At 51.0% G+C, this 27,500-nt stretch overlaps 5 protein-coding genes across 5 annotated transcripts; 2 read left to right on the plus strand and 3 right to left on the minus strand.

Annotated features, from left to right (window-relative positions):
* Window positions 1-3,909: 3,909 nt before the first annotated feature.
* FTJAE_594 (RNA binding protein) lies at window positions 3,910-7,532 on the plus strand (the record flags this gene model as incomplete). Its single annotated transcript, XM_037352500.1, has 2 exons — window positions 3,910-4,148; window positions 4,280-7,532. The coding sequence occupies 2 exons, from the start codon at window positions 3,910-3,912 to the stop codon at window positions 7,530-7,532; spliced, it is 3,492 nt and encodes a 1,163-aa protein (XP_037212296.1).
* Window positions 7,533-9,211: 1,679 nt separating this feature from the next.
* FTJAE_595 (essential subunit of the histone deacetylase rpd3s complex) lies at window positions 9,212-13,764 on the minus strand (the record flags this gene model as incomplete). The annotated part of the gene is made up of 6 exons (XM_037352511.1): window positions 9,212-9,547; window positions 9,616-9,823; window positions 9,875-10,321; window positions 10,378-10,709; window positions 11,132-11,219; window positions 11,492-13,764. The coding sequence occupies 6 exons, from the start codon at window positions 13,762-13,764 to the stop codon at window positions 9,212-9,214; spliced, it is 3,684 nt and encodes a 1,227-aa protein (XP_037212297.1).
* A 2,131-nt stretch (window positions 13,765-15,895) lies between these two features.
* On the minus strand, window positions 15,896-17,523 carry FTJAE_596 (methionyl aminopeptidase; the record flags this gene model as incomplete). The annotated part of the gene is made up of 4 exons (XM_037352522.1): window positions 15,896-16,086; window positions 16,145-16,957; window positions 17,019-17,207; window positions 17,433-17,523. The coding sequence occupies 4 exons, from the start codon at window positions 17,521-17,523 to the stop codon at window positions 15,896-15,898; spliced, it is 1,284 nt and encodes a 427-aa protein (XP_037212298.1).
* Window positions 17,524-19,313: 1,790 nt separating this feature from the next.
* Window positions 19,314-21,493, plus strand: FTJAE_597 (Snf5 subunit; the record flags this gene model as incomplete). Its single annotated transcript, XM_037352533.1, has 2 exons — window positions 19,314-21,119; window positions 21,185-21,493. The coding sequence occupies 2 exons, from the start codon at window positions 19,314-19,316 to the stop codon at window positions 21,491-21,493; spliced, it is 2,115 nt and encodes a 704-aa protein (XP_037212299.1).
* Window positions 21,494-22,235: 742 nt separating this feature from the next.
* FTJAE_598 (sister chromatid cohesion PDS5) lies at window positions 22,236-26,772 on the minus strand (the record flags this gene model as incomplete). Its single annotated transcript, XM_037352544.1, has 3 exons — window positions 22,236-22,811; window positions 22,862-26,290; window positions 26,344-26,772. 3 exons carry the CDS (start codon window positions 26,770-26,772, stop codon window positions 22,236-22,238), a joined length of 4,434 nt encoding a protein of 1,477 aa, XP_037212300.1.
* Window positions 26,773-27,500: the final 728 nt, after the last annotated feature.

Consider the following 27,500-nt stretch of genomic DNA (forward strand, 5'->3'; position numbering starts at 1 on the left):
GAGGACGCACACGAGACATACATAAGGTTGGGCGCTCATGTTGCAGCTCGACATTTTGAATGAGGTACAGAAGCAAGGCGATGCATATATTCCCCCACAGATGGTGTTTTTCTCTCTTGGCGTTTACGGGCGAAAGTTCTTTGGCACCTCGCACTTGGCAAGGACATTGCGTATGTGCGGATGTCTCTACACCTACTTGGCGGCATTTAGCCACATTGTCCAAGAAGTCTCCCTCCGCGGTATCGATGATGACGACAGGCGATGAAAGCTCGGGCAAATACCCAATGTACTAGGAGTCGGGTGACATGAGGGACTGGATGAACCCTTTTTTTTTCTTAAAGAAAAGACTGAACATGGGAAGACTGTCTGCCCTAGCCATGACACAACAGTGACATTTTGAGCGCAATTGGGAACTATGAGGCGCAGCAGAGTCACTTTGAAAGAGCATAATCAAAGGGCAACGTATATAGAGAAAATATGAAATCGGGTCACAGCAATGCATGTCCTGGATGCTTCTAGATGAGTTATCATCCGGTGTAGTTGTTCAATCTGTGCTTTGTACAAAAACCCACCTGGATTCAACGATCTTTACAACAGATGAATATTTCTAACACATCCAGGTCAACTACTCCTTGAGATTATGACTCATGAGAGCGCCGTGTGTCAAAATCTTGAGTTGAAGACAGTCAAAAATAATATTGAATTGGACAATTTCTAAAATAGTGCCCGGGGATTGCGGACCGCTATCTGAGACATGGTCCAGAACCAGCAACGAAACTTAGACAGGGAGGGTTGGTAATAGCTCTGGAAACACTACTGACAAAGGGGGGGAGGGATGGTAAGAGCTGTGTTTCGAAATACTCATGATAGCCCCTGAGCTACCACGTTGTGAGTGTTATGTACGGGTAGGGAGTCGAAAAGACAGGGGGTCACAGTAAGGCTCGTTTCATCAAGAGGCTAATAGATCCTCCAACGACAAGGTGCAGAGTCACGATTGGTCCTCTTGTTAACAGGGGGCTGAAAGGGAGATGGAGAGGTGTCATCAGTGCAACCAATCGGAATGTGCATCTGCAAGAGCATGAAAATGAAGAATAAGAAAACCCCGTCGAATCATGGTAACATCGAGTACGGAGTAGTAACTAGGTATGGATGCTGAATGCTACGAGCGAGCTAAGAGCACTATGATTATAAGTCGTGGAATCTCAAAGCCGAGTGACAAGCAGCAGAGTGCCTAACAGCCCTTCAAGCATTGGCGAAGCGTTCGTTGCTGGTTGTGAAAGGTTGTAAGGCAGAGTAGAGGATACCTACCTATAGTAGTTTGATACCACATAGGACCATGGTACCTGAGTCCATAGGTACTAGGTATTGTCAAGTACAGGTAGTACAAGTTGACGGTAGTGACAGGACTGACAAACAAACTACCAGTAAGTACCAAGATAACCTTTCCTAACCATAGAATAGAGAGAGAGAGAGAGAAATGGCTTGCTTGGCAGCCAGCCCCTTAAACCCCTCGCTACTACTTCATTGACTTCCAAGACGAAGCTGAAGGAATCCCATTTCAGCTCTTCCGCGGTATAACATCGACTAGAGGATATATTTGGCAGAGTTCCCGATGCACAGTGCCGTACGGAGTAAATGCTCGGATGCTTGCCGACCTCTGGATATGGATATCCAAGGAGTATGGATGTGGAGAAACAAAGTGAGTATTGCCTGTTGCCAGTGCACAAACAGAACAGAACATATTTGGTAAACAGAACAAACTAGAGCTAGGGACAACAGTTGAGAGGCGGATACGGATACAAATTCGAAGATATCCTGGCGAGCTTAGGTAGTTTCAACCTGAAAGCTTATAGATCGCTTATTGGTATAGGAGACTCAAACTGAGTCCCGACGAAACATTCATTGATAGATGTTCTAAAAATGACCATTTTGGGGGCAATGTTAGAATTCACCGCCAAGTTAGTACGTAGGTAGTAGGTAGGTACTAAGGTAGTATTTCTCTCGCACCTGGAGGAGACAAAAGCTTAGGGCCTCTGTCCTAGGTTAGTGGTGAGAAAAGACTTGGGTAAGTTGAGCAGACCTTGCACACAGTAAGTAGCTCAATAGATCTTTGAACCACCTAGTAGTAGTTATTTCTGGCACCTTGGCAAAAAACCGCATGTTTTTGCTGCCATGTGTCTGCCACGAATATCTTGAAAAGAACTGAGCTATGATAAACATTATAGCTCAAAGTCAACTGGTAGGTGCTCAACCAACCCGTCAGAAACAAATAAGAGATGGCATTAGGTTTCATACCTGAACCTGTCTATGCGGGTAGCCCTCCGGCATCTCGAACCATCAGATCTTGGCTGAATCAATGGGCAGGCTCATCAACCAACAGACACCGCTGGGTATCGAATGTAAGGGCCTTGGACTGTGGGCGAGTTGCTATTCATAAGGTAGGTAGCAATTGAGCGAACGAACAGCCCAGGTACTAACATATATGACGAAGCTGGACGCGTATACAGTCCCCAGGTTGACAAGAATGCCACAGCTTGATTGTAGGAAACTTTGGAGTTACTGGTCGGAACACGTCGAGTTATCCGTTTCTTTTGGGGGGGCGCTTCGCTTGAGCTTCCAGCCCACTATAAAAAGCGTCTTCTAAAGCAAAATCTGACGGGACGGTGGCTTCTCCCGCCCCCTCCAACGTTCTTGCCTGGATAGCTAGGGGGTGAAAGTAGACATAAGTACTTTAGTACCTAGATTGGGTAGATACCTGAGTACCTAGTAGGTAGGTAGAAATCAGTTCCAGGTGATAGAAATCATTTGCCAGCTCCCAGTACGATATACGCGAGCTTCGGACTGTTTATTTATTGTATACTCAGTCTTGGCCTCAACTCTGTTTGCTCCCCAGCTAGCAGTTGGCAGGGCAGGGCAAGAAGCAGCCTTGGTCAGGTAGTAGGTAGTTTAGCGGGCAAGTCCATGTCCAGTCAACCTAGTGGTGAAGGTTACAGGCAGGTACCTTTACAGTGGAGTGGAGTGCTCTGTAGGTATTCCCGCCCCGTCCGCAGGCAAGGTAGGTACCTACTAAGGGACAGCACCTTCCAAGGCCTTTCCTTCCCGCTCACCTCCTCGCACATCGCACATCACATATCACACATCCCTCCTTCTTCGACTCCTCCTCCTTCTTCCTTCCTCACCCCCCGTTTGTGCCCCATTCCCCATAATCGCGCGCTCGTCTCGTCTGCTTCTCCAGGCCCAGTCAAAAAAATCTTCCTTTTTTTTGTACTTCTTCAATGAGGCCTGTATATTGATCATATCTTTGTTTGTGCCCTCCTGCCCTCCGCCCGAAATAGTCTCCTTATTACATTCCCTTGTCTTCTTTTTTTTTTGCGCCCTCTCTCAAGCCGCGGGCTCGGACGACGCTGGACGACCGTTGTCCAAATCCACATCCACACCTAAATCCACCTCAATTGCATCTTCGTCCGAGCAGCAGTTTGCTTTGCTTGCCCTAGTCCCCTCGGTCTCTTCAGCTATAGAATAACGACCCTGCTCTCGGCTCAGACAGGCCTCCTCCAATTCGCACGAGCATCCTTTGTAATACCGGCGGTTCCTGGATTTTCTCTTGTTAGCATCGCGCTCCTTAAATCCAGCCCCCCGTTTCTCTCGAATACGCTCGAACATCCTCCGACGCTTCCACGCTGTCGTCTCCCTCGTCCATCGCTTCGAGGTCGTCGAAAACACAACTACTAGACTGTTCTCGCCCGGCGAGTTTCTACTTTAGGGGTTGTCCTTTTTTGCCGTTAGAAACGTCTAAACGTTGATTCAATCAGCGATTTATCAATTTTTGCCGCTGAGAAATAATAATCAACTATCCGGCCCGACGCTTGCTTGTGTCACCGTCTCATGAGGTCGGCTAGATAATCGATAATGTCAACTTCTAGATCCGAACACTTGGCTCTCGGCTACGCCTCTCAGTCTGGCAGTCAACCTCGTTCTGGTTCCCCATCCGCCAGCAATTCCCCCATCGATCCTCTTCCACCTTCTCGTTCCCCATTCGGCTTGTCTGGTGGTCTCAACCCTTCCAGTAAGATGGCGGGCAACTCGCGATCTGGGGCTGGTTCTCCGTCGCACGAAATCCCTGGTTCAAGCCGTCTATTCTCCAAGAGGTTCGTCTGCCCCCAAATCGCGTTTCCTTCATCTTCCCCACCCCAGGATACCGAGCTTTCCTAGGTCTCAACCCGATGCTCTTCTTAGTCCTATGTTGATGGCGCCGACGCTGACTGGCCCCACCCTACAGAGCTCGCGAGATCCAGGCCCAAGAAGGAGTCCCTGGTATGCCGGGAAGCCTTTGGGGCGGCCCCCCCACGAGCGGCAATTCCACGCCACTACGTGAGAATATTCCCGAGTCCCCAACCGATGGTTTCCCGGACTTTGCCCAGCTTCCTACGCCGGATTCAATGCCTCAGACAAGGCGCGCTCGAGCTGGAACGGTGCCGTCTCGATTCTCTCCTGGAGGTGCAGCTAACGGCATGATCGGTATTCCTGGCCTAGCTGCCAAGACAAACAGGCCCACGCCAACTCAGAGCCCTTTCAAGTCGCCTTCTCCTAATCCTGATGTACAGGAGAATAGTTCCAGCAGCTCAACCTTACTCTCACGACTCCGTGCAGGTTCCATGCCTCAGAGAAGTCAGTTTGCACCAATTCCTGGAACCAGCTCGCCATTCGGTCCCTCTATCTTCAGCAGTTGGAATCCGACAGGTGTGGGACGCGAGCGAGCCTCCACTTTAGCCAGCATTGCCAGTGTCGGCTCTAACGGCCCTAGCTCGCCAGCCCAATCTCAATTCTCAAAAGAAGGAGGCGGGGAGTCCGATGTTCATATGAGAACCCTGGACTATCTTGGACTTGCAGAGACCCCACAACCTCCCCGAGCACAGCTTGCTACTCCTTACCTTGCCAATCTCGACTTCACGAAGCAAGCAAGCCGTTTCCGATCTTACTCGGTCAACAACAAGGACAAATATGCCGATGACGAAGATGATTACGACAATGAAATGCCCCTCGACCCCCAATATGTGGCAGCTCTGCAAGATCAGCTGGCCGCTACCAACGCTGCGATTCACAACCACAATCTCGCTGTCCAGGCTTTTGCCAATCAGGCCAATCGTCCTCGCGCGCGTACCGCTGGTGTCTTGGACACTCCTGGAAGTCGACTTATGAGAACATACATGTCCGGCAACTCCAACCTGTCTAACTCTGTTGCCCCTGCTGAGATTCGACTGCAAGACGAGAAGGATTACGAGGATCTTCCTCAGGCCGTTGCTGGGATCAACCTCGGCAGATCAAGCAGCCGTAACGCTGGTCTCCTCAGTGCTGACGAGCAAGGTCTTGAGGGTCCTACCAGCGCACTCTGGCTCGGTAGCATTCCCACTTCCACAACCACTTCCACATTGATTGAGATGTTCAAGTCTCACGGTCCCATCTTGTCAGCTCGTGTCCTCACTCACAAGAATTGCGGGTTCGTCAATTTCGAGAGGGTGGAAAGCGCCATCTCTGCCAAGGCAAGCATGAACAGCAAGGAAATCTTTCCCGGTGCTGGTCCCATACGCATCAACTTCGCCAAGCCTCCGTCTGCTTCCAACACTCCCGGCCACGACGGAGTGTTCCCTTCCCCTAGCCCTGACCCATTTGCGAAGGGACAAGATAATGTCCAGGGCACGAACGCCAGTACCCCAGCGGGCGATACTACCCCTGCCATTTCCACCACAAACGCAACCCCTAAGGCTCCTGCTCTCCGTGATATGACCACTAATATTCTCGATATTGTTAAGCAATTTGGCGCGTCTGAAGAGGATAGATTCAGGATCTCTCGTAACCTGCAGTCGGCTATTCAGTTCAACTCATTTGTTGAGGAAATCCCGCCTATCCGCGAGCCTGCTCACACTCGTGTTCACGACGCACCCAAGCTTCGGGATATCCGCAAGCGAATTGATAACCAGAGCTTGTCTCAGGCTGAAATTGAGAATATTGCTGTGGACATGCTTCCGGAAATTGCCGAGCTCTCGTCCGACTATCTTGGTAACACCGTGGTACAGAAGCTTTTTGAGCACTGTTCCGATCAACTCCGCGATGCCATGCTGTCCGAGATTGCGCCTCATATGGCCGAGATTGGGGTGCACAAAAACGGTACCTGGGCGGCCCAGAAGATCATTGATGTCTGCAAGACCCCCGCGCAGATGTCTTTGATTGTTGAGCACATCCGCCCCTACACTATTCCTCTTTTCCTGGACCAATACGGCAATTATGTTCTCCAAGGATGTCTCAAGTTTGGTGCCCCCTACAATGATTTCATCTTTGAGACGATGCTTGCCCGCATGTGGGAGATTTCACAGGGCCGGTATGGTGCTCGTGCCATGAGAGCATGCCTCGAGAGCCATCACTCGACCAAGGACCAACAGCGAATGCTCGCTGCTGCCATTGCCCTAAACAGCGTGCAGTTGGCAACCAACGCTAATGGTGCACTACTCTTGACCTGGTTCCTTGACACTTGCACTTTTCCCCAACGTCGCACAGTTCTGTCGCCCCAGCTAGTGCCTTATCTGGTTCATCTCTGCACCCACAAGGTTGCCTATCTCACAGTGCTCAAGGTCATCAATCAGAAGGCAGAGGCGGATGCGCGCGATGCCATCCTTCAAGCCTTGTTCTTCACGCCTAATGACCAAGTGCTTGAAGCCATTCTGAAGGACCACCAATGCGGTGCTACACTGATCTTCAAGGTTCTTACCACGCCCTTCTTTGACGAGTCTATCCGCAACCAGGTTGTTGAAAATGTCAAGAATGTTCTTCTGCGAATCAAGGCCCAGCCCAACCAAGGTTACAAGCGCCTGATGGACGAGGTTGGCCTGTCGACTCGCAGCACTGGTAACAACCGGGATGCTAGTACACATGCTGAGCAACGCCAACGTCCATCCTCGCGACAGGCAAACTCGAATGGCCATCATCCCAATTCTGCGCACTCTAATAAGCCTTTCTATAACCCGATGAACCAACCAACTAACCCTCCTGGATTTGATATGCCGTATGGCGGCCAGAGAAACGAGCCTGCTGATGGAGGCGTTTCCGCATTCCCTCAGTTCAACCAGAGCATGATGTATAACGCACCCGGAGGTCCGATGCCTGCCAACTTGCAACAGATGCAGTACCAGCAGATGATGAATCGAGGGCCGCCACCCATGAATTTCAACTATCCTCCTATGCAGGCTGGTTATGGTGGCTTCAATGGTCCCAACCCATCTGTCGACCAGTACCGCCAACAGAACATTCCGAATGGAAGTCCCATCCAACCGCCTGTTTCACAGATACCCCAGATGCCCGCTGGCCAGACTCCATTCGCACCCCCAGGATTTGGTATGGGAATGGGCAACTATGGTTATGGTAACATGGGAGGCATGCCCAACATGGGCTACATGCAGCAACAGGAGCAGGGTAACCCTCGACGAGGCCGCGTAAGACAACCTCAGTCACGCAATGGGCAACAAAGAAGAGGGGGCTAATCAACTATTCCCAGAGATGATCAAGTCAACCGCAGTTCGCGCGCCCCTTCGGGTGGCCGACACCATATTCGCTGGATCTTTGGGGTTTGTTCTCGTTTTTTTTCAAATCATTTCTAGCATGCAGCCATTGGGGAGCTGGAGCGGCGTTTGAGCAACGGCTACGGATGCACATTTCAAAGACGACCGTGTTTGTCATAGTGACTCGGCCAAGGCTGACGTTTTTCGCCCGTGACTTGGATGTCTTGTCCTCTTGTTTCGATACCTACCTCCCTTCTACTTCTTGCAGAGCTCGTCTCAGGCCGGTCTTGGAAGTTTTGCAAGAGATGGAGGAGAGGCAGGGCTACTTCTACGACTGAATGAACCTGGAGACCCTGGAAAACTCTAAACAGAATAAAACACTACGATTCTTGTTCAAAACGGCAGTTGGGTCTAGGTCTGTTGTCACTGTGGAGCCATTGGTGGCTGCGTCTGTGATGAGTCCTTTTTATAGGTCTGGCCCAGTCCGACGGCAGCGTTTGATGATAGACACGATGGTAGGCTTGGTTTGGGGGGGTTGTTTGGGTAATTAAGGACGATGCCACGATTTCATCTTGCAACCCTTGGGTGGGAGTGGCTAACCTTGCAAGCCATGCCTCCTCGAGGTTTGTTGTATATTAAAACTAAAAGATTTGCAAGAGCCTCCTGACGTATCTCCGTCTTTGAGCTTTTACGACTTAGCAATTGATGTTTTTATGGAGTTCCTGTGGTGCACAACCTGGATCGAAGACGTATAGACTTACGGCACATAACGATATTGGCATCGGGGTGACCCGAAAAGAGAAGCAGATTTTAGGGGGCAGACTTTTCTGACATTTTGTACCATATCACGTTTCGTCAGGGGATGGCCATTATTGGGATAATGAAGGATTCAATAGCTCGTCTTCAGTCTCATGTTTCTCTTATATTAGCAAATACTTCTATCGCCTCAGCCTCTGAATCCGTCCCAGGAGCTTCAATCGATCAATATCGCTTTTTCTCCTCACCAACTCTCAACTATGATACAAATAAAGAGTAGTTAGTGCAGCACTTATTTATCTCGATCTCGAAACACCCTGTGTCTACTAGCTGCTACTAATGTCATATCCACCATAACTGGGGAATCAAGGGTGGTTTCGTGCATAATATAGAAATCGGAAAGAAAGAAACAAAGGGGGGATGAGATAATGAAGTAATGGCACCGCTCAGACGATGCCTGGGCTTTTTGTGATGCTCAGAGGCGGGGTGGTCGTGTGTGTTTTGGTTGCCTTTGGGTTACGGTCCCTTTCAGACGAGGCCGAACTAACAAACATTGACTTGATGGGGACAAAGAGCATCTAGATCGTCTTTATAACCATGGTTCGTGATTCAAATAGCGAAGCCCTCCAGAGTTCGGCGTTCCATAGTCAAAAAGGTCGCGCGAAAAGACGGCGCTTCAGATAGTGGTTGCGTAATGCTACACTAGGCGCTTGCATAGATACATGCAGAGGTCGAAGAGATCCGTACAAAGGTCCTGTTTGATTCCTCCGAGAATGAATTAGGATAGGGAAAAGACTATGGTGAATTCGAGCAGAGAACCGATCTTATCGCAATTACTCCATGTGAATGTTAAGGTGGAAACTCAAGAGTGCGAGTACGAGTGAGAGTGAGAGAGCTGTGGTTGTTCAGTCGAGATCCATAGAGCCTTCAGCGTGGTCAATGGTAGAAGGGGGCGTGGGCTCCGTGACAGGATGTGCCGTAACCTTGTCGAGCGGCTCAGCAATGGCTGAGTCTTGTGGGGAAAGGATGCTCGGTATGACATCCTGGTCTTGCATGGTAGCGGAAATACCAACAGGCTCTGGCTCACCAAGCAGATGTCTGATGCGAGTCCCCATGGAATCCATCTGATTTAGGAGGACACGCAGACTGAGCTTGTCGCTCTCTGTCAAATGACCAGTAGATAAATTACTGGCATCTGCCTTAGCCATGAGTGACAAAACACCAGCATCAGCTGTCTCCTGCTGATTGATTGATCGTCAGTAAGGTGGCACATGTGGTGAGGTGAGGCAATTTCGTTGGGACGACTTACCACAAGGGCCGTGATCAGTTGGTCAACGCCGTCCGACTTGCGCTCTTTGAGACTGGTCAGGGTCAATGCTAACTGCATTTCATCGACAGTCCGCTGTAACTCAGAGCCCGCAAGGGGTCGACTTCGGCCATTTCCAGTTGTTGGAATATACGACACACATCTGGGTTCTTCATGGCGAGGACCATAGCCAGCGTGTTGACGACGTAGCCTGTACGGACATCAGAAAGTTGAATATGCAAAAAACGAGTAATGGACCTACTGCTCAATAAAATCAAGGACAATGCCCTTTGCTGGTAGTTTGTAAGCTCGACCGAACGAGTCAGGATCCGGCCAGCCGGAATTGTTCGTGGGCTCGGGCTCATCTTCCCAGTCAATTTCGATGTACCCGTTGTTCTTGGTACCTCGTGTGAGAGATGGTACGATGGTCTGCGATCCTTTGATCTTGCGAAAACGGTGAGCAGGTGCCAATGAGCGGACCTCAGCCATTATTTCCTCTGGGTGTAGAGGGCATCGCCAGGTCTTGAGGACAGGCGGGACAGCGAGTGGGGGGTCTAAGCAGTCAATGTGCCAGTAGAAGGGACAAATGCTACAAGGAATGATGGCTCGAACATCTGTGGCAGGCTTCTGACAGCCGTGGCAGATCACAGCCTGTCCTTCGTCGCGCTGCTTGAAAAAGTCGGGCAACTCTTCGTAGCCATTCTTCCTCCTGAGCCCTTGTCAGCATGTCTAGAATTGAAGTTGCTATTGGGGAATATCACTCACTTGGTCGTTTTGGCGGTGGTGACTTCTTCGTACTCGCCATAGGCACCGGCCTTGACGCCTTCAAAGCGGGTCTGCAATTTCTTAGGGAGGCTGAATGCGCGAGGAATGCTCTTCTCCAGGTTGATGAGGGCAGCGGCAAAGACACCCTTGTATGGGGGCATGCGCGTTGGGTATCGCTTGTATAGGCACTCATTGCAAAACCACTCGTCGGGAAGATGGTCCGAGGGTATCATGCCCACACATTCGAAGTGGAATGACCTTGGGCATCCATCGCAACAGACAACGTCGCCAGCGGCGCCGCAGGCAGAGCAATCTTCGTCGTTGTCCGACACCTGGAGAAAGGGGGTAGAGTTAGCCAAACACGAGCCATGCTAAGTATACTCAATTCAGCCTGTGCAATTCGATACAACGCGCTGCGCTACGCGTTTCAACATGTCCCTGGCTCTCTCTCTGGTCACCGGCTCCTGGTTGCTGATTCAACTGCTGGGGGCTGGCTCGGAAAAGCGGATCTTCGGGGGCCACCAGAAATTACCCCGTACAGTAGTGAGTGGTAGGCCATCTTGGCCTTGGCCCGGCAAGACAATGCACAAGGTACAGACAGAGTCGCAAAATTGGCCACCATCTGGTGAATTTCCCAGCAAAGTCCATGATGTTGACGACCCAATCTTGATGGTCAAGTCTAGGGCGGGTGTCGCGAATTTGCACAGCATGAATGAATGAGCAAAACTAATATTAAAAAAAAAAAGATACATACCTGGTCTTTGGCTACGCCGTTGGTTGCTAGGGCTTCTCCTTGTGGCCGAGGGACACCAGCAGCAGTTCCTCCTCTCTTCTTGACAGGACTAGAAATCATACATAGTTAGCATAATCCGACCAAAGCAGAATGTTGATGATGATGAAATGAGAGAGTCACGGCACAGTCATCCCGGATGAAAACCTAGAGGCTGAAGATAAGACAAGCCAAGAGTCAAAAGCCATGACATAAATGATCTCACATGCGCATCCATGAGTCTCATCCAAAGGTGAAGTAGATAGAGCGATGGCAATAGTCGTGAATTTTGGGATGCGCGCCAAGTAGCTGGTGATGAAGATGATGATTGAGATGTAAACTTACGATGACTTGATACGAAGGCCAGTTCTCGGCTTCTTTGGGGGGCGTAGCGTGGGCGTCGCAGCCCGTGATCCTCCGACTGAGCTGTCATCATGCTGGAAAGACCAGGCAACAGGGGACACGGCAGAGTCAATCTCGTCGTGAGGTCTCTTGCTCGCCGAGCGCGTGGATCTCGTTGTTCCCGCTGAAGCAGAGCCTATGGCGGCGATGGATTGACGCGTCTTCCTCGTCGACTTTGCGGGAGTTGTGAAGGGGTCCTCGTCCTCGTCTCCCCCTCGAATAGAACTCTCGGTCGCCGTGACACTGTTGGCAAACTTTTGCGCATCGCGTCTCCGATCCCAGAAGGAGTCGTCGTTATCATGGCCAGCGTCATCAGCCGAGAATGGAGCTGGAGCCAGGGCAGATGATGATCCCTTGTTCTTTGCTGTCTTTGATTTTGTAGGCAGATTTGGGAAGATTTGGCCGGCAGAAACCCTTCCTGGCATACTGGCGTCGGCGCTCACGCTGATGGCCGCACTTGCGGGTGCATCAGTGGGTTTGAGTTTGATGCCTTTGGTGATGTCTGAGGTGGACAGTGTGGGAGCTGAGGGTGATGGCTGCTTAGTAGCAGCAGGCTTGGTGGTCTTGGCCTTGGCCTTGCTGCTGGCACCTCCCTTGGAGGCGAGTGATTTGCGGCGGGTGGTGATTGGTCGAGATTTTGGCGCATCACTGGAGTCGGGCCCAGCTGGCCCGGGGCGACTGTTGCCAGTGCCTGTTCGACGGACAGGGCTTGGGCTGCCCATCATGGCCTCAGGTGACGAGAGACTGAGGGCCGATGAGAGAGAGGAATCACTGGATGCCGAATCTCGTCTGTTTCGCTTGCGCGAGGGTGTTTGGGGTAGGTTACTTGAAGACATTTTCCGTGGCGTGTTGCGGGTCGAGTGAGAGTGGGCGTGAGTCTGAGTATGGGTATGGGTATGGGTATTGCTGTGATGGGAAGAAGAGTGAGCGCGAGAGTGAGATGTCTTTGCCCTCTTGGTAGCTCGAACTGGATGTCGATCCGCGTTTTTCACTTGCTCTGCTTCCTCCGAGTCGAGAATATGCACCTCTGACTCGTCTTCAGTCCCAACCTCTACAACCTCGACCACCTCTTCCACCTGATTGTGATGCAGGAGTTTGCCGTACGGCGCGGCCTTGGGTTTGTGAGGAGTGAATCTGCTGTTGGTCGTTGGAGGGATGAAGTAGTAGCAGCCTTGGTTGTCCTTCTTGCCCTCTCGCTTCTTCTTCTGCATCTCTCTTGAAAACTTTTGCATCGTAGCCTCATCTGCCGTTTGCGTGAATACCTCCTCGATCATGGCAACGAACCGCGGGTCGCTTGATTTCTCGTCGTATAGGGTCCGCAGAGCCCACGCAGTCGGATATCGATAGTGCTTTAGGGCTTCGTCCACTGCAGCCTCGACGACCTTGTCCGTGAATTCTTTGTCTTCGGGTTCTACAGGTTCAGCTGCGTGAATCGTCGCCTCGGCTGTGATTGCCCCTGCTGCCTCCAGCTCCTCATCCGCCTCGAGCTCCTTGAAAGACTTGGCCCGTTCCGCCGACTTTGCAGTCTTCTTCGGCTCCCTCTCCAACTCTCTGCGCTCCTTTGCCTCCTTTACTGAGGGCTTGGTCACGATGGAGCTTCTGCGACCGGCAGAGGAGCGTCGCGACCGTCTTCCTAGAGATGTGCGTCCTGATTGTCGTCTCTTGGGTCGACTCGGATCGTAGTCTTCATCGTTCTCGTCGTCAGCTGCTGCTGCCGCGTCTTTGAGAACAATAGATACTCTCCGTGGCGGTGTAGGGGGTAGAGCCACAGGTGGAGGGGAGGAGTCTGCCGCTCTCGCCGTAATCGCAACATCCGCCTCCGCCTCCGCATCCCCATCCACATCCACATCCACATCCACGTCAACATCCACCACTGGGTCGCTGGAGCCCATCTGCGCTACATTTTTGGCAGCACCTCCCCCTGAAGGCCGCAAAATAATCCTCTTTACTCCTGAGTTGGTCTCCGGTCCCGTCTTCTTGGGTTTGGGCAGGCTTCCCAGAGGCGCCATGTTCTCAACGACCCCATATCGAACCAGCCCATCATCCTCGAAGCTCGCTTTGCTCTGCACGGTCGGCTCTAGCCAGCGCTGCATGAAAGCTCTTGAACCCTCGGTAGCCCCCTTAGACGCGTCTAGCACTCCATTCCATTTGGTATTCTGTGATTGCGCGGGACTAGAGTAACGAGATCGTGTAGTTCTGGTATTTGACGAGATCATTGTGCCGGCCTTTGGCATGCCTGACCTGGTAATGGTGGTGGTGTGTTGTGTTTGTGCCTCTCTCTGCGTGTGCCAGTTGCCGCGGGACGGGGCAGCGCACCTCTCTAGGCCAGCTAAAAAGGTTGCTCGGTTAGCAGTGTTCTTGAAATAAAATGTACAATAGGGGGGGTTCCAGGTGATTTAATACTTTTATCTTGGGAAGCAGCATGAATTACTGCAACAGTATCGCGTGTTTTGAAGGTCGTGAACGCGGAATGATGATGTTGAAGAGAGAGTGGGTGGGTAGCAGGTTGAGACTCGGCTTTTGCTGTGCTATGGTCAACGCCCTGCCTGCCTCTTCGCCTCGACAGGTCAGTCCTTGAAAAAAAAAAAAAAAGACCCCAGACCCAGTGTCAGTCAGTGTCAGTGCATGCATGCACCGGAGCTGACGGCGCGGGTCGGACAGGCAAGGGACCGGGGGTGGAAGGTAACCCAGGGATAACGGGGAGAAAAGAGTGTTCTTGACCTGCAGAGTCGGTTTTCTCTTATCTTGTTTCCCTTTTCTCTTTCAGCCTCTTATTCAATACCTACCTAATTTATAAGTGGCAGTTAAAGTACAGACCACAAATAAGGTACTACCTACTTTCGTCAACCAGGAGGGGACGGGATGGGATGGAAATCAGGTGGCTCTGCACCTAATGGATGGAAGCTTCATATAGTAGATCTAGGTAGGTAGGTCCTCCACTAAGACTGGTTACTTTTCAGTGGCGGCTCCTGTAGGTAGCACTGAAGCTTCCAGGCACCCTCCCTGGCTTTAGGTACATTAGTACTTATTTATGGGCATTGGATATGCTCACTCTTTCCGGGTTCGCCTCCTTTCCTACATTTTTACCTCATGGATTCTTTTTTCTTTCACCCTTTCCATTGGATTAATGTTAGTTTCTCTACGCAATTCCGCATAGAGCTCTGCGTCTTACCCGAGGTCAAATAGCTTGAGCTTCCAGGTCATAGATAGAGCCCAGGTCATAGATAGAGCCCAGGTCATAGATAGAGCCCAGGTCATAGATAGAGCCCAGGTCAGTAGAGCTCTCCTCCCTCGCCCCCAGCAATCAGCCACCCACACTCACTCCCCAACCCGTCCACAAAGGCAGCTCACGCTCAATGTGCTACTGAGTGCAGCTGGAGCCTGATAGCTCATACATTCTCAAGCATTTTATTTCCAGCTCTTGTTGTTTTTTCTTTTCACCCTCCTATCTTGTCTGTATGTGTAGTAACACTCGAGAGTAGCGTCACTCATCATGTTGTTTGTATGAATAGATAAATAGGGGCTGGCTTGGCTCACCTCCATATCTGCAGCTGACAGTGCGACAGGTACATGATTCCCTATGTCGACAGTAATAGACATCAAATTGGCATGGTCCTGTTGGTACTGTACTGTGTTTCAACGACGACGCAACTGGGCCATCCCTTTATCTGCAAGTCCCGGTACTCAAGGCAGCCACATCACCAATAACTGGACGATTACTGTCTGGCCTTTCTTCTCCGCACTTTGCTACCATATACCGTCATAACCCATATGCTATCAGGGGGTCTGCTCCATCAGCGGGAATGACAAAGAGTGGTTCACGCTCACTCAGCACTTTGGCATTCAGCCCCTGCGCAGAAACATACGTGCGCGCGCAGTATCGTGGGCTCTCCCTAATTTGCATTCTCAGTCATGTTGCCTCTCGCTCGCTAACCATCTTTGTCAGTCTCATCGCTATTGTGCCCAGTCTGCCTTGGTATGCCTTGACGATTCAATCAGTTGGGTTGAACTTTTGCAAACATGCATCACAGAGACAGAATTCCATGGTTGATCAGTATCAGGTTGTGTTAGACTTATATATATATATCTGGTCATGCCAGTCCACCTGGCCAACACGGTGGGTTTCACTTTTCGAGATTCCAATCATGCATATTGACCATCCAGCTGCCCACTCTGTTCGATGGAAGTGGTTTCATCCGCACAGCTCGTCCAACGGTGGAGATGCTCGTGAGCCTGAATGTTGGGTTTGCAACCTGTTTGACTTGATTCTTGTTTGCATATCCTCGAGTTCTTTCATCAATTGTTCAGCAACTCTCCAGCTTGTTCGTCTTATCTTGTCGTTTTCTTTTACTCTTCGTCATCCTCCTTCTTGGCGGTCTTCTTCTTAGGCTTGCTCTTCTTCTTGCCAGTGTTTCTGGCCAGGGGCTGCTCCAGGATCTTGAGAACCTCCTCATCCTCAATCTTCTTGTCGGACTCATACTTCTCGAGGTCCAGAGGGGGTGGGCCACCAAGCTTGGTGATACCGTTCTTGGTAATGGCTGCATGTAATGTCAGTATCAACTCTCGAACTGGTCAACCACTCGATGTGCGACTTACCGAGGGTTGTGAGATATCGAGCAACAGGGGAGTTGTCCTTGTCACCAACTAGCTCATATTGGCGGAATACGTTGCCACGGACACACTCGACGACACCAGACTTGGCATCACGCTCGTCCTCAAGCTGTCGCAAGCTGAAGGGGAAGATGCCGAACTTCTTCTGGACCTCGTTGAGGATCTTTCGCGATGTGGGTCGCTTGAGACCGTAAGTCTGGTTGGTGCGTCGGTGGAGGGTAGCACGCTGATCAAGACCCTTCACCTTGCCCGAGCCCAGGCTGACACCGGTCTCGACACCCCATACCTCACCAACCTCAGGAACACCCTCGCCCTTGGTGCCCTCCGCGGGGGCAAGGACAATCTTCTTGCTACCCTCGATCTCGTTGTGGTCGAACAACCAAGAGGTGGTGCTCTCGACGAGGTTAACTTCGTAGGCCTTGGTGACCTTTTCCAGGAGGCTGGTGATCTTGGCCTGTGTAGGGGCCTTCTGAGAGGCCGCCTTGGCCTTCTCCTCCTCGCTCCCCTGAGTGAGGAGACCAGGGGGGATCATCAGTCGCAGGAGAAGCTCGTTTACATAGTAGTTGGCAAGAACCAGGTCAGCGGTGCGACCGGTGATCTTGTCGCCAGCCTTGTCCTCTGGGGTGGCAATCACGGTGTCACAGACAATGGAACCGAAGCCATCGATCTGGGCGCCTAGTTGGATCTTGATAGCCTCACCATCCTTGATCTCGGTGTTGGCCTCAGCCTCGTCGGAGGTGAGAGGAGTGTAGGGAGTGACGTAGGACGAAGGAGAGACGGTAGTGGGGTGAGAGAAACCTTTTAAGCGGTGTCAGCTTCAGCGATGTCTCACAGACCAAGTTTTGCGTGTGCGACGAACCCTTGTTGATCTTCTTTCCTCGGTAAACCTTGGCAACCTCTTCTTCGATCAGCTTGTCACCCTGCTGGCAGATGTCGACGATCTTGGCGCCAGGAACGACGAGCTTGGACACCTCAGCAAGAACCTTCTCGGAGATCTGAGCGGCGGTCTTGTACTTGGTGAGGGTATCTGGGTTGGCCAGAGAGTAGTCTGTGCGGTTATGTCAGCACAATAGAGCTCAATGCGACGAAATTGGTGTGCCCGTGTGAGGCCATCGCGGGGTGCTGATGACGAGGGCATTCGCAGTAAATGTTGTTGTGTGGTGGCGGGGCAGTGAGGAGCAACGAGGGGTAGCAACGGTCAGTCGTGTGCCTCTGACGGGACAGTCGCCCAGGGCACGGCATAGCTACAAAGGAGCTCTGAGATCCTACATACATGGAATGGAAGAGGAGGGATTGGATGGGACAGCTAATTGGGGCTTTTTCCGGGGGGGGAGCTCACCGATTTCCTTCGTCTCGGACGACATGATGGGCAATACTTGTTGACTCGTTAGGTTTAAAAAGGTGAAAGAAGAACTGCAAATGCAAATGCCGGGGAAAGGTGGATGAAAGCTTGAGCAAGTCAAGTCAGGTCGGGTCGGGTCAGTCGCACGCGCACACAAGAATCAGAATCCAATCCAATACGAACAGCGCCCAGTGTGGAATGGGGACTTGGAAGTGGGGTTTGAGCTGCGAGGGTTTAGACAACAGGGTTTGGATTGTTCTACCCAAGGTATGGGGATATTTGGTGGAAGATACCTAGAGCCTGAAGAGGCAGTGTTTATTTATTATTACCAACTATCCTCCGGATTCGGCATCAGGCATTTGCCTGCCTACCTAGGTATCTACCTGGATATTGTCGTGGGTTGTAGTCGTTGTATACATATTTGGCCTCTTGTTGCCCCGGCTCATGCCTTTCCTCGATGCCTCGACTGCAGATTAAGTTAGTATCAGCGAATAAATATCCATGTAGTGGGCGTATTTGTGTGCGCAAGCAGCCGCCACATGCTTGCAGGCAGACATGAGCGTCCGTGAGCAATTCTTGATGATGATCCAAGCCGACGATATTCAGTAAATGGTTTCTCTGATATCCAAAGAAGCCTGAACATGTGCTCTGTATTTCTCCACATGTTCACTTTCTCACGTTATAGCCACCTTTTTGGCGACACAAATCATTCATTTATTGCAACAAACCAAGCAGTCTTGGTGATGAGGGGCAATGAACACATCCATGCCACAAATCATGACTTCATCCAGCCCTGGGCTATTTCTATATTGGGCATCTACCTACGGAGTACTAGCCTTGGGCTGTCGGCCCCTCCCATCCGTCGTCAGCCTCTGTTGGCTAAGGTACATACCCTAGAGTTCCCAGGTCCCGCGCCTATTGACAGTTCTTGAGTTTGGGTTATGGCTTCAGGGCGGTTTATTAGGATCACTTGTGTATCATAACTTGATAACTTGTATTCAGTTAGATATACATTTCATGTGCAAGCTGTTTGTCTCCAGCCTTTATGAGTTGCACATCACAAACGTCAACATCAACATGACAACCTCAAACTTAAAAGCTTGTAGACCACATACATATGACAAATTTCACAATTGGCCAAGAAAATAAATATGATTGGTAATAATAGCTCTGTAGTTGCAGTATTTAATATGCTGCAGGTACTTTGGCATTGTCATTTGATAGAATATTCAGTATCAGTCGTTCTTAGGATTATAGACTGCGAACTGTATAGTAACATGAGGTATCCCAAGCCAAAACACAGATAAAGTAAAGCCAGATAGGCCAAGGTAGATACTACAAGCACGCATAAAACGTCAGATCCATTGGTACCTCAACTCACCGAACTACAAGCCACACCTGGATACAGACACAAGTGGCGCAGCCGAGTCGAGATACATCAGTTCCCACAGAACATCACGTCTAAAGAGTGTACAACTACATGCAGCCACAGGACGCCCTGGCTGATCAAACTCCGTCCCAGTCCCGTCGCAGCGTGGCCAGCCTGCACCAGCATTGGCAACCTTAGTTAACTGAACTTAACAAATCGTCAAGCCTACCTTAAGGTTGTCGCCTCGCGCTTTTTAACCTTTAGCCTTTCACCCAACAACGCCGATTCCACCGGCCAAGGTCAACGCTCAGATAAGACATCCAACTATCCGCCGCGTACTGAACACAAAAAGTTGTAAACTCTCGCTTGTTTCCTTTCTGACGCGGCAGTTCCGCTGCGCCGCGACCCGCGACCGCGATCCGCGCCCCCGTTACCGTCTGAACATGGCCGCTCAGCCCTCCGCGTCAACGTCTTCGGCGCCGGCCACGGGCTCGGCTGCCACTGGCGCAGATAAGGATGTTCCCTCCTCGAACTCCCCTAGTAATATGCCGGTGCGCACGAAGGAGTCCTTCGATAAACTCATGGTCGAGCGGTACATCACCCGCGATGCCATCGCCGCCGCGGCGCTCGGCGGTCAGCTCGACCAGACACGCAGGATAATGAGCGACACGCGCGACAAGATCCAAGAATACCGCCAGGTCCGCACCGAGTACCGCCAATGGTTCCCCCCGTCGAGGCTCTACGGCGAGGGCTACAATGGCTTCGCCAATGGATACACAGAGAACCAAGGACCCTCACGAATCATCTATCCCTCCCAGAAGCCCCGACCTGGCCAACGAACGACGCCACCCCTCAAGTACAAGCGCAAGGATATGCTGAAGCAGGCCGAGCAGCACGAGGAGCTGGTCCCGTTGCGCTTAGAGATCGAGTGGGATAAGATCAAGCTGCGCGATACTTTTACCTGGAATTTGCACGAGAGGCTTCTCCAGGTCGAATTGTTCGCCGCGCAACTTGTCGAAGATATGGGCCTAAAGCCACCCGCGTCTCAACCGGTGTACGAGCAGGTTGTTCATCAAATGCGAGAGCAGCTCAACGACTTTTACCCGCTGGTATACTCAGAAGATGATGCGCTTGACCCCGAGCTCCCCTATTCAGCATACAAAAACGACGAGATGCGAATCCTCGTCAAGCTGAATATCACGATTGGCCAGCATACCCTTGTTGACCAGTTCGAATGGGAAATCAATAACCCGTCAAACTCGCCAGAGGACTTTGCTGCCAACATGGCTCGGGATCTGTCCCTATCTGGCGAATTTACAACCGCCATCGCACACTGTATTCGAGAGCAGACACAGCTCTTTACCAGGAGTCTATACAGCGTCGGCCATCCTTTCGATGGTCGGCCAGTCGAAGACCCTGATCTCGTCGGCGCATTTCTCCAGACTCCTCTGCCCACGGTCTTCCGACCGCAGCAGCAGGCCAAGGAATACGCACCATATCTCTACGAACTCAGCGAAGCAGATCTGGAGCGGAATGAGACGATATTCTCTCGTGAGCAGCGTCGCCAGAAGAGATCGATCAACAGAAGAGGAGGTCCCCAGCTGCCCGATCTTAGAGAGCGGCAAAGAACCATTCGAACTTTGGTCGTCTCTTCTGTTTTGCCTGGGGCTGCAGCTACCATCGACGAGAGTAGACTCTTCAAACGGGCTGCTGGCCCCAGGGCGAAGCGCGTTGTACGTGATGGGGAGATCTCTGATTCAGATGATAGCGACGATTCAGCTCCTGATTCACCCGCCCCCTCACAAATCACGGGTGGTACTGCTCGAACACGAGGTATGCGCGGTGCTGCATCTGCAGCTCAGCAAAGAATGGCCAACCTCGGCCGGTCTGAAACCCCTGAATCGAGTGCCATTACACATCACCACGAGACTAGGACCTCCCGCCGGTTCAGAGAGGAAACAGAGGAGCCTTTGCAGTTGATCGTGACACTAAAGCTGTCCCGCGACAAGCTGAGGCGGTTGATGAACCGCGACTACTCAGACTTGAGGCCGCCGTCTCAGACACCAGTGTCCTTCCCACGAGCACCAAGCTCCTCCACTCCCTCAAGATCCATGCCACCGCCACCCTCGACCCCGTCCAGCGCTATCCCTCACGCTTCAGCAACTCCATCCTCGTCCCTTCCGCCAGGCCAACTTGGCCGGCTACCGGCCCCTCCGACAGTTCCTGGACAGTCTTCTCACATGCCATCAGTAGGTCACCAAGCCTTTGAATAATACGCACATCGACAGTGGTACTGACTGCAATGCTTCTCCAGCCCCCGGCCCCGGAATGGCTTGTCAATGCCCTCAAGGATTTAGAGAAGACCTATAACCGTGGCGACAGGTTCGAGGCCACGATGAAGTACTCCTTTCTGCACCCCGTGACAGAGCTACCTATCCAAGGCCAGCCTCTGCCCGAAGGTGTTAAATATGCCTGGCTGCCGCGTATCCGCTGCCTGGACTGTACAACCAAGCTCTATACACCTGGCCCAGATATGACGGTTAAGAAGTTTGAGACCCATCTCGATTTCTCAGGGCACAAGAATGCTGTTGCTAAGCGCGTGGCGAGGGAGGCCAATCCTTGAGTTTCGATTCATTATGAGGGTGCTTCTCGAGCAGCATGTGAAACAGAGGTTTCGCCACTGTAACGTATACCTTACTGCCCGGCCTTGTTGTCTTGGGCTGCATCTTGCTCGATGACAAAAGGGGCGTTGTTGGTTCTTTGCAAATTTACATGGCCTCGGGATTTTTAGTTTCAAAGACAGAGAGTTTGTGACTGGTGGATTTTCATCATTGTTTTGTACATAAAGCCTCGAGTTCTGTGAGCAGAGAAGGGAATGACGGGGTCATGAGGAACCGACGAAACGAACAGCTGTCTCCCCCTCTTCAGGTTGGTCTATTATTCATTTTGGAGTCTACGGGAGAACTGGGCGCTGTACAATTGGGCTAGGACATGGAATGAAATATCAATATCAATATCAGAGCGCATGTTTCTCATGCTTGACATGTATAGCTATGACTGGCCCTTTAGGTACATACGTCATGAAAGGTCACTCACGAATTGCAAATCGAGACTGAAATGCCATGAGAACGAAATGCTATTGCTCGAGTCCCGTATGAGAGGGTATACGACAAGACAATTAACCACAAACCAAAGACTCCCTTCCCTGTATGATAGAAGTCAAATGGACTCCCCGAATCTCATCAACTTTGTCACCACTCTTGTATCTATATAAGAGAGAAGATCAGACCCAACAATAATAGAAGAGGCATGATTTCAATATATTTGCATCCTGTAATCCCAACCACGGTACTTAGGCCCCTTGATTACTCGTCAGCGTCAATTTCCATATCGTCTGTGCCCTTGCCTCGTCGTGGCCTCGTCGACCTTGTTGGTCGTTTTACCTCTGCAAGTTCTCTAGCCTTGACAGCTGGCTTAGACGCACCCCTGTTCTTCAGTGCCGGAGCTGGGCTTCTTCCGTTGAATCGGGCTTCTTCGGGCTTATCCGCTTCCGCTTCTGGAGGCTCGTCGTTGTCCGATGCCTTATTACTATCGCCATTTTCATCTTCCTCTGGGGGAGCATCCGAGAGCTCTGACTCATCGTCGCCTGAACTGGCCTCGCCACCTTCACCATCGTTTTCTGGATATTCCCAGTCGGCTACACCCTCCAGCATCTCCTCCTCGTCTTCCTCGTCTTCTCGCTCTGTATAGACAGACACCTTATGAGCCCTACCACTGCGACGACGTTCTGAAGGCGGTGGTGTGTCTTTGACTGGCTTGGATTTCCTAGGTTTCGAGACCTTTTTTGGCCTGCTATCACGCTTCTCTCGAATGACTGTCTTGATTTGAGTTCTCGCCCTCTTTGCTGGAGGATCCTGCTTTTCTCCCGTTGATTTTCGTTTCTATGATCAATCATTAGAAGTAATCTTCATAGTGACTAAGGAGCACAAACCTTCTTGCGATCGGCAGCTTTAAGCAATTCGTCCAACTTCTCGTCCAGCTCTTCTGGCATATATTGCTTCTGTGCAATCTCATGGGCAACGGTACTCGATGGCAAGCTTTGCACAAGACCGCTTGGCAGGCCAACATTGCCGGAATAAGCCTGGAAAACCCAGTTCTTCCTCTCTTGCCACTTGCGTGTAACTGCCATTGCGATGTCAGCCAGCACGTATATCCGCTCGCTAGCCTCGGGGTTTAGTGCATCGCGTGTTTGCTTGACACGCTCCGCGTACTTGTAGATCAAGGAAATGTTCTCTTCTGTCGCACAAGCATTAAGATAAAAAACGAAATAGTTGGCGAAATCGGCCAGGTCATCAACGTCAGAGCTGTAGTCAGGATGGTGGGCGAGTAGAGGAATGAAACGGCTAATCATGGCCTCGAGTACGTGAGTCTTGTTTTGAGCAAAGAGTCGTGCTCTGGATCTCAACCAGGTCTCTACCCGGCTTTTGAGTTCTGCTGCTGGCTCGAAAGCAGCCAAGAAGAGCATTGTGTAAAATCTTGCCCGTAGTCTTCCCTGAGTGATGTAGCTTTGTAATTTCTCCATGAAATGACGACGAACCTCAAGTTCTGTGTCTTGCACGAGCTCTGCAAGCTTGTTGAAGCTAGCGGGGTCAAACTCGTCATCGTACTTTTTGACAGTACATAGTTTCAGGATCAGAAGTCCAGCAAGAAGTCTGAGTCGTTTTTTGTGAGCCAATGGAGTATCCTTGACTTTGCAAAACTCTCCTTCTTGTACCACAAATTCTTTCAGGAGTTTAAAGACCAGTTTCACTCGAGTCAGGGAGTCATCATCGTCCTGATTGGCGAGCGCTTGATTGACCAGCGTCTTCATGGCAAGACACTTCGCTTGCAGTTCCTCGTTCATGTCCTCATCCTCGACCCATGAAACCTCGGGGTTATGGTCATCGGTATGTACTTGACGCAGAATCTGCTTGATTGTCAGGTCGTTGATTGTTTCATCAAAGTCCAGAGTGACTGTTGGTGCTAGGCGTTCAAGCTGACTGACTGCAGCCAGTCTCGTCAAGAAATGCGGCGAGCCATACTTCAAGTCCTTCATGATTCTTTGCAGAAGAGCAGTGGCAGTAACTTTACTCTTGTCATCGTTCTTAGCAAGCAGAATGTTGACTGCATACTTGGCACTCCTGGCAGGAACACCGCACAAGGCGTAATCCATAAGAACCTGTATGAACTTCTTGTCATAGGTAATTTCCTGGGGATATCTTTTGGAATAGGACGAATATGCCTTGAGAATATCCACCACGGCGGGCTCGTTAGGCTGGCTGCCTGACGGTGCTTGGCTGATGATCTCCTTTCTGAGATTGTCCGAATGAGCCTTGAAAAGCGCAGGATTCCGCTGTGAAATGTCATTTAAGATTTCATGGGCAACTGTAGAGAATCCAGCTTTGTCATTCTTGGAGTAGTTCATGATCGTAGCCAAGTGACTTCGATTGTACATCAAAGAGCCGGCCCGGTAAATTAGAGGGATGAGGGTATCCAAACAGCTCGATGACCCTGGGTTACTTTGGACCTTGGCAATCAACTCCTTAATGGCTCTTCGAACATGGAGATATTCGGTATCGGATGCAATAATGAACTTGAGAAGCTGGTAACAACGGCGATCGTTGAGTTTCGCGAACTTCTGGAGATCGCTACGGACCTTGAGCGGATCCGGGAAAAAAGCACCGAACCACTGGAAGGTCTTGCTCAAGGCGGCTTTGACCTTTTCCTCGTTCGCATTGATCACCCCACCGTTATAGGCTTCACACTGTTGAATGAACACTTCAACTCCCTTGGCAACCTGGGGCTGACGAGCCTGCATAATGAAAAAAGCCCTCTTGGCTGACGCATCCAATGACTTAAGCAACAGTAAGATCCTCTCTGCGCGAATCTTGTCCTGATCCGCCTGGCTATTGGCCGTCTGTGACTGAGAGGCCGCCTTTGATTTTGCGCCCTTTATGAAGGGGTACTTCAAAGGGACCAAACACTCGAACATGACCCGTTCAAGAAGAATGATGAGATCCTCGTCGCCGATATACCACACACTGAGGATACGGGAAGGCACACCGCCTAAGCAGGATATGACAGCCTCTTGCCCATCAGCAATCTCCCCAGCACCAACTGACCACAACTTTGCGAGTAGAACCATGGCTTCAACACGTATGGCAGGCTTCTTATCACGAGATCGATCGGCCAAACTGGCGAATATTGAGCCAGTCTTCTCTACACCTCCGAGAGCTCCTAGTTTCAGAACGATATCGCGGAAGTCGAACAGTTCGACTGCCTGTACCGCAGCCAGTCGAACTTTCTCTTCGCTGTCATTAAGCTTTTCGTAGAGTGCCTTGATGAGCTCATTCTCCTCCTCACGGCTGAGACCAATGCCTCCTGCAGACGTGGCCAATATATAACCGGCAGCAGATATCCAGGCGGCACGAATGATGGCGGCCTTGTCGTTCTTTCTCCCAACGAAGTTGCGATAGGCGGCATGATGTGTTTGAGCAAAAGACTGAGGAGAGTAAGGTTTTGTCAAGACGTTCTCGACGGCCGGGGGTGGAGTATCATCCAGTAATTTTATGGGAGGATAAGCCGCTGGCTCCAACGAAGGAGGAGGTGGTGGTCCCGCTGCGCCAATGCCTGAAACCATATCGCCAATTGTCTCTGTGGCGATTTGACGAAGATGCACATTGTCGGCTGAAAGCTCAGCATCGAGCTGCGGTACTACATTGGAAAGAACTGTCGGGGCGGCTCGCCACAGTTCGCGAATGAGTAGATGGGCTTGGCGGAGACTCCTCAGATCTGCCTCTGATGGGCCAAGAGTCCCGTCTTCATCATCAGAATCATCCGCATGTCGCTGCCCATTGGATTTCGTAGCGAAGCCGGAAGCGTTAAGGATAACGTCACTGAAATATTGACTTACGTAACGTGCCATTTTGTCGGAACATCCATTGCATATATTTTTCGCCATAACATATGCTGGTGGTTCCTCCTTGAGAAGAAGAGTGGATTGATTCCCGTTCTGTCCTTTATGTCGATTTCCACCGGGAGGAGCAGCTCTCAGGAACTGACTGATAATCGCGTCGACAACAGAAGCTGACACACTCTCGGCCTCGTCAATCAACTGCATTAGCATTTCTGTCAGGTGAATCTCAACATCTTTAGCGACCTGTTCCTCAGACGCTGCCTTAGAACCAGACGCCGACACTCCGTCAAATGTGCTGTTGAAGAGCCTTAACAGTAGATCGTCAGAATTTGAGATTTGGTGGAGGAGCAAAATACTCTTGACTTCCGTAAGGGATGCCAAAACGTATTTGTGCTGGCTGTCATATGGATTTGTGGGATCGTGCAGAGCCGGCAGGATATCCTTGATGAACAATGTGAATATCATCTGGAGCATGTCAGCATGGTACAGGTACAAATGGAGAATCGTGCGAAACACACTTTGATCTGGTCGTCGGTAAAAGGAGCATCGGGAACGAAGAGCCTAAGAATGTCGACAAGGCAGCATGCTGTGTATGCCTTTACACCACCATCCTTGTGCTGAAGTAGGTTACGGTGTCCCAATTGTTTGGCCACATGCCTGATGGAGTCCAGGTCGGCGGCGCCTTGATCAAGATCGGAGAGCTCCTTGGATAATTTATCGAGTCGTTTTATTAGAGTGCTCGTAGGAATTGGCTTGGCGGGTTTCCAGGAAATTTCTTCGTCGAAAGTCAAGCTGCGCTGCTCGCCCTCCTCCTCATTCTCCGAGTCATGGTCGCGCTCTTCGTGTTGTTCTTCTTCTTGGTCTTGCTCGTCCTCCCGCTCAACGACTTCCTCCTCCTCCTCCTCCACCACTTGAGGAGGCTTCTCGACGCGCCGACGACGCGCCATCATGCGCTATACAAAAACCGCCGATTGAATTCTTCTCTTGAAGGAGCTGGAGGGCGTAGGAGTGAACCCAACAATAATGCTTCGGCAGACGGCGTGCTGTGACTATTTGGCCTGGGATACGAAATTTGGGGTGCGTAATGGTCCTAACACCGCATCGCATGCGCTTGCTGTAGCAAAGGCCTGAACGATGCGTTACCAGCACCGTTGGAGGTAGCGCAAGTATGGTAATCCCAGAGCGATGGAGTTAGCTAACGTAAAGACAGCAAAGTCTCGAGGGCGACGATAAATTCAAGGCTAGACACGTAGTAGGAGAGATGTTCTTGTGATAAGCGGAGGCGTGTTCCGTGCGCGCGACGCGACCTTACTTTTAGTTTTGGATGTTAGTCACTCCACTTCCACTTCCACTTCGATGGGGGATGGATGTTGGGTGGGTGTGTGGGTTGGTAAGTACTCAGCCAAGCAGCATGAACAGGAGCCTCCTTGACCAAGATAGGTACTACTAGGTAGTTACTAAGTCACTACCTTGAGGTACCTAGGTAAGGTATAGGTAAGGTAGGAAAGCTTAGTACTAAGGTAGCACCCGACCAGAAAGCCGATACCTACCTATACCTAAGTAGGTAATTCAGTCACTGCCTGAATAGCCTGGGAAGTTGCCCCACCAATAGGATATGCCCTTGATGTTTACCAGTATGCTTCCTTACCATGGAGGCAACTAGGCACATAAAACT

The sequence above is a fragment of the Fusarium tjaetaba genome, assembly GCF_013396195.1.
Source record: "Fusarium tjaetaba strain NRRL 66243 chromosome Unknown NRRL66243_c0000015, whole genome shotgun sequence".
Taxonomy (NCBI): Eukaryota; Fungi; Ascomycota; class Sordariomycetes; order Hypocreales; family Nectriaceae; genus Fusarium; species Fusarium tjaetaba.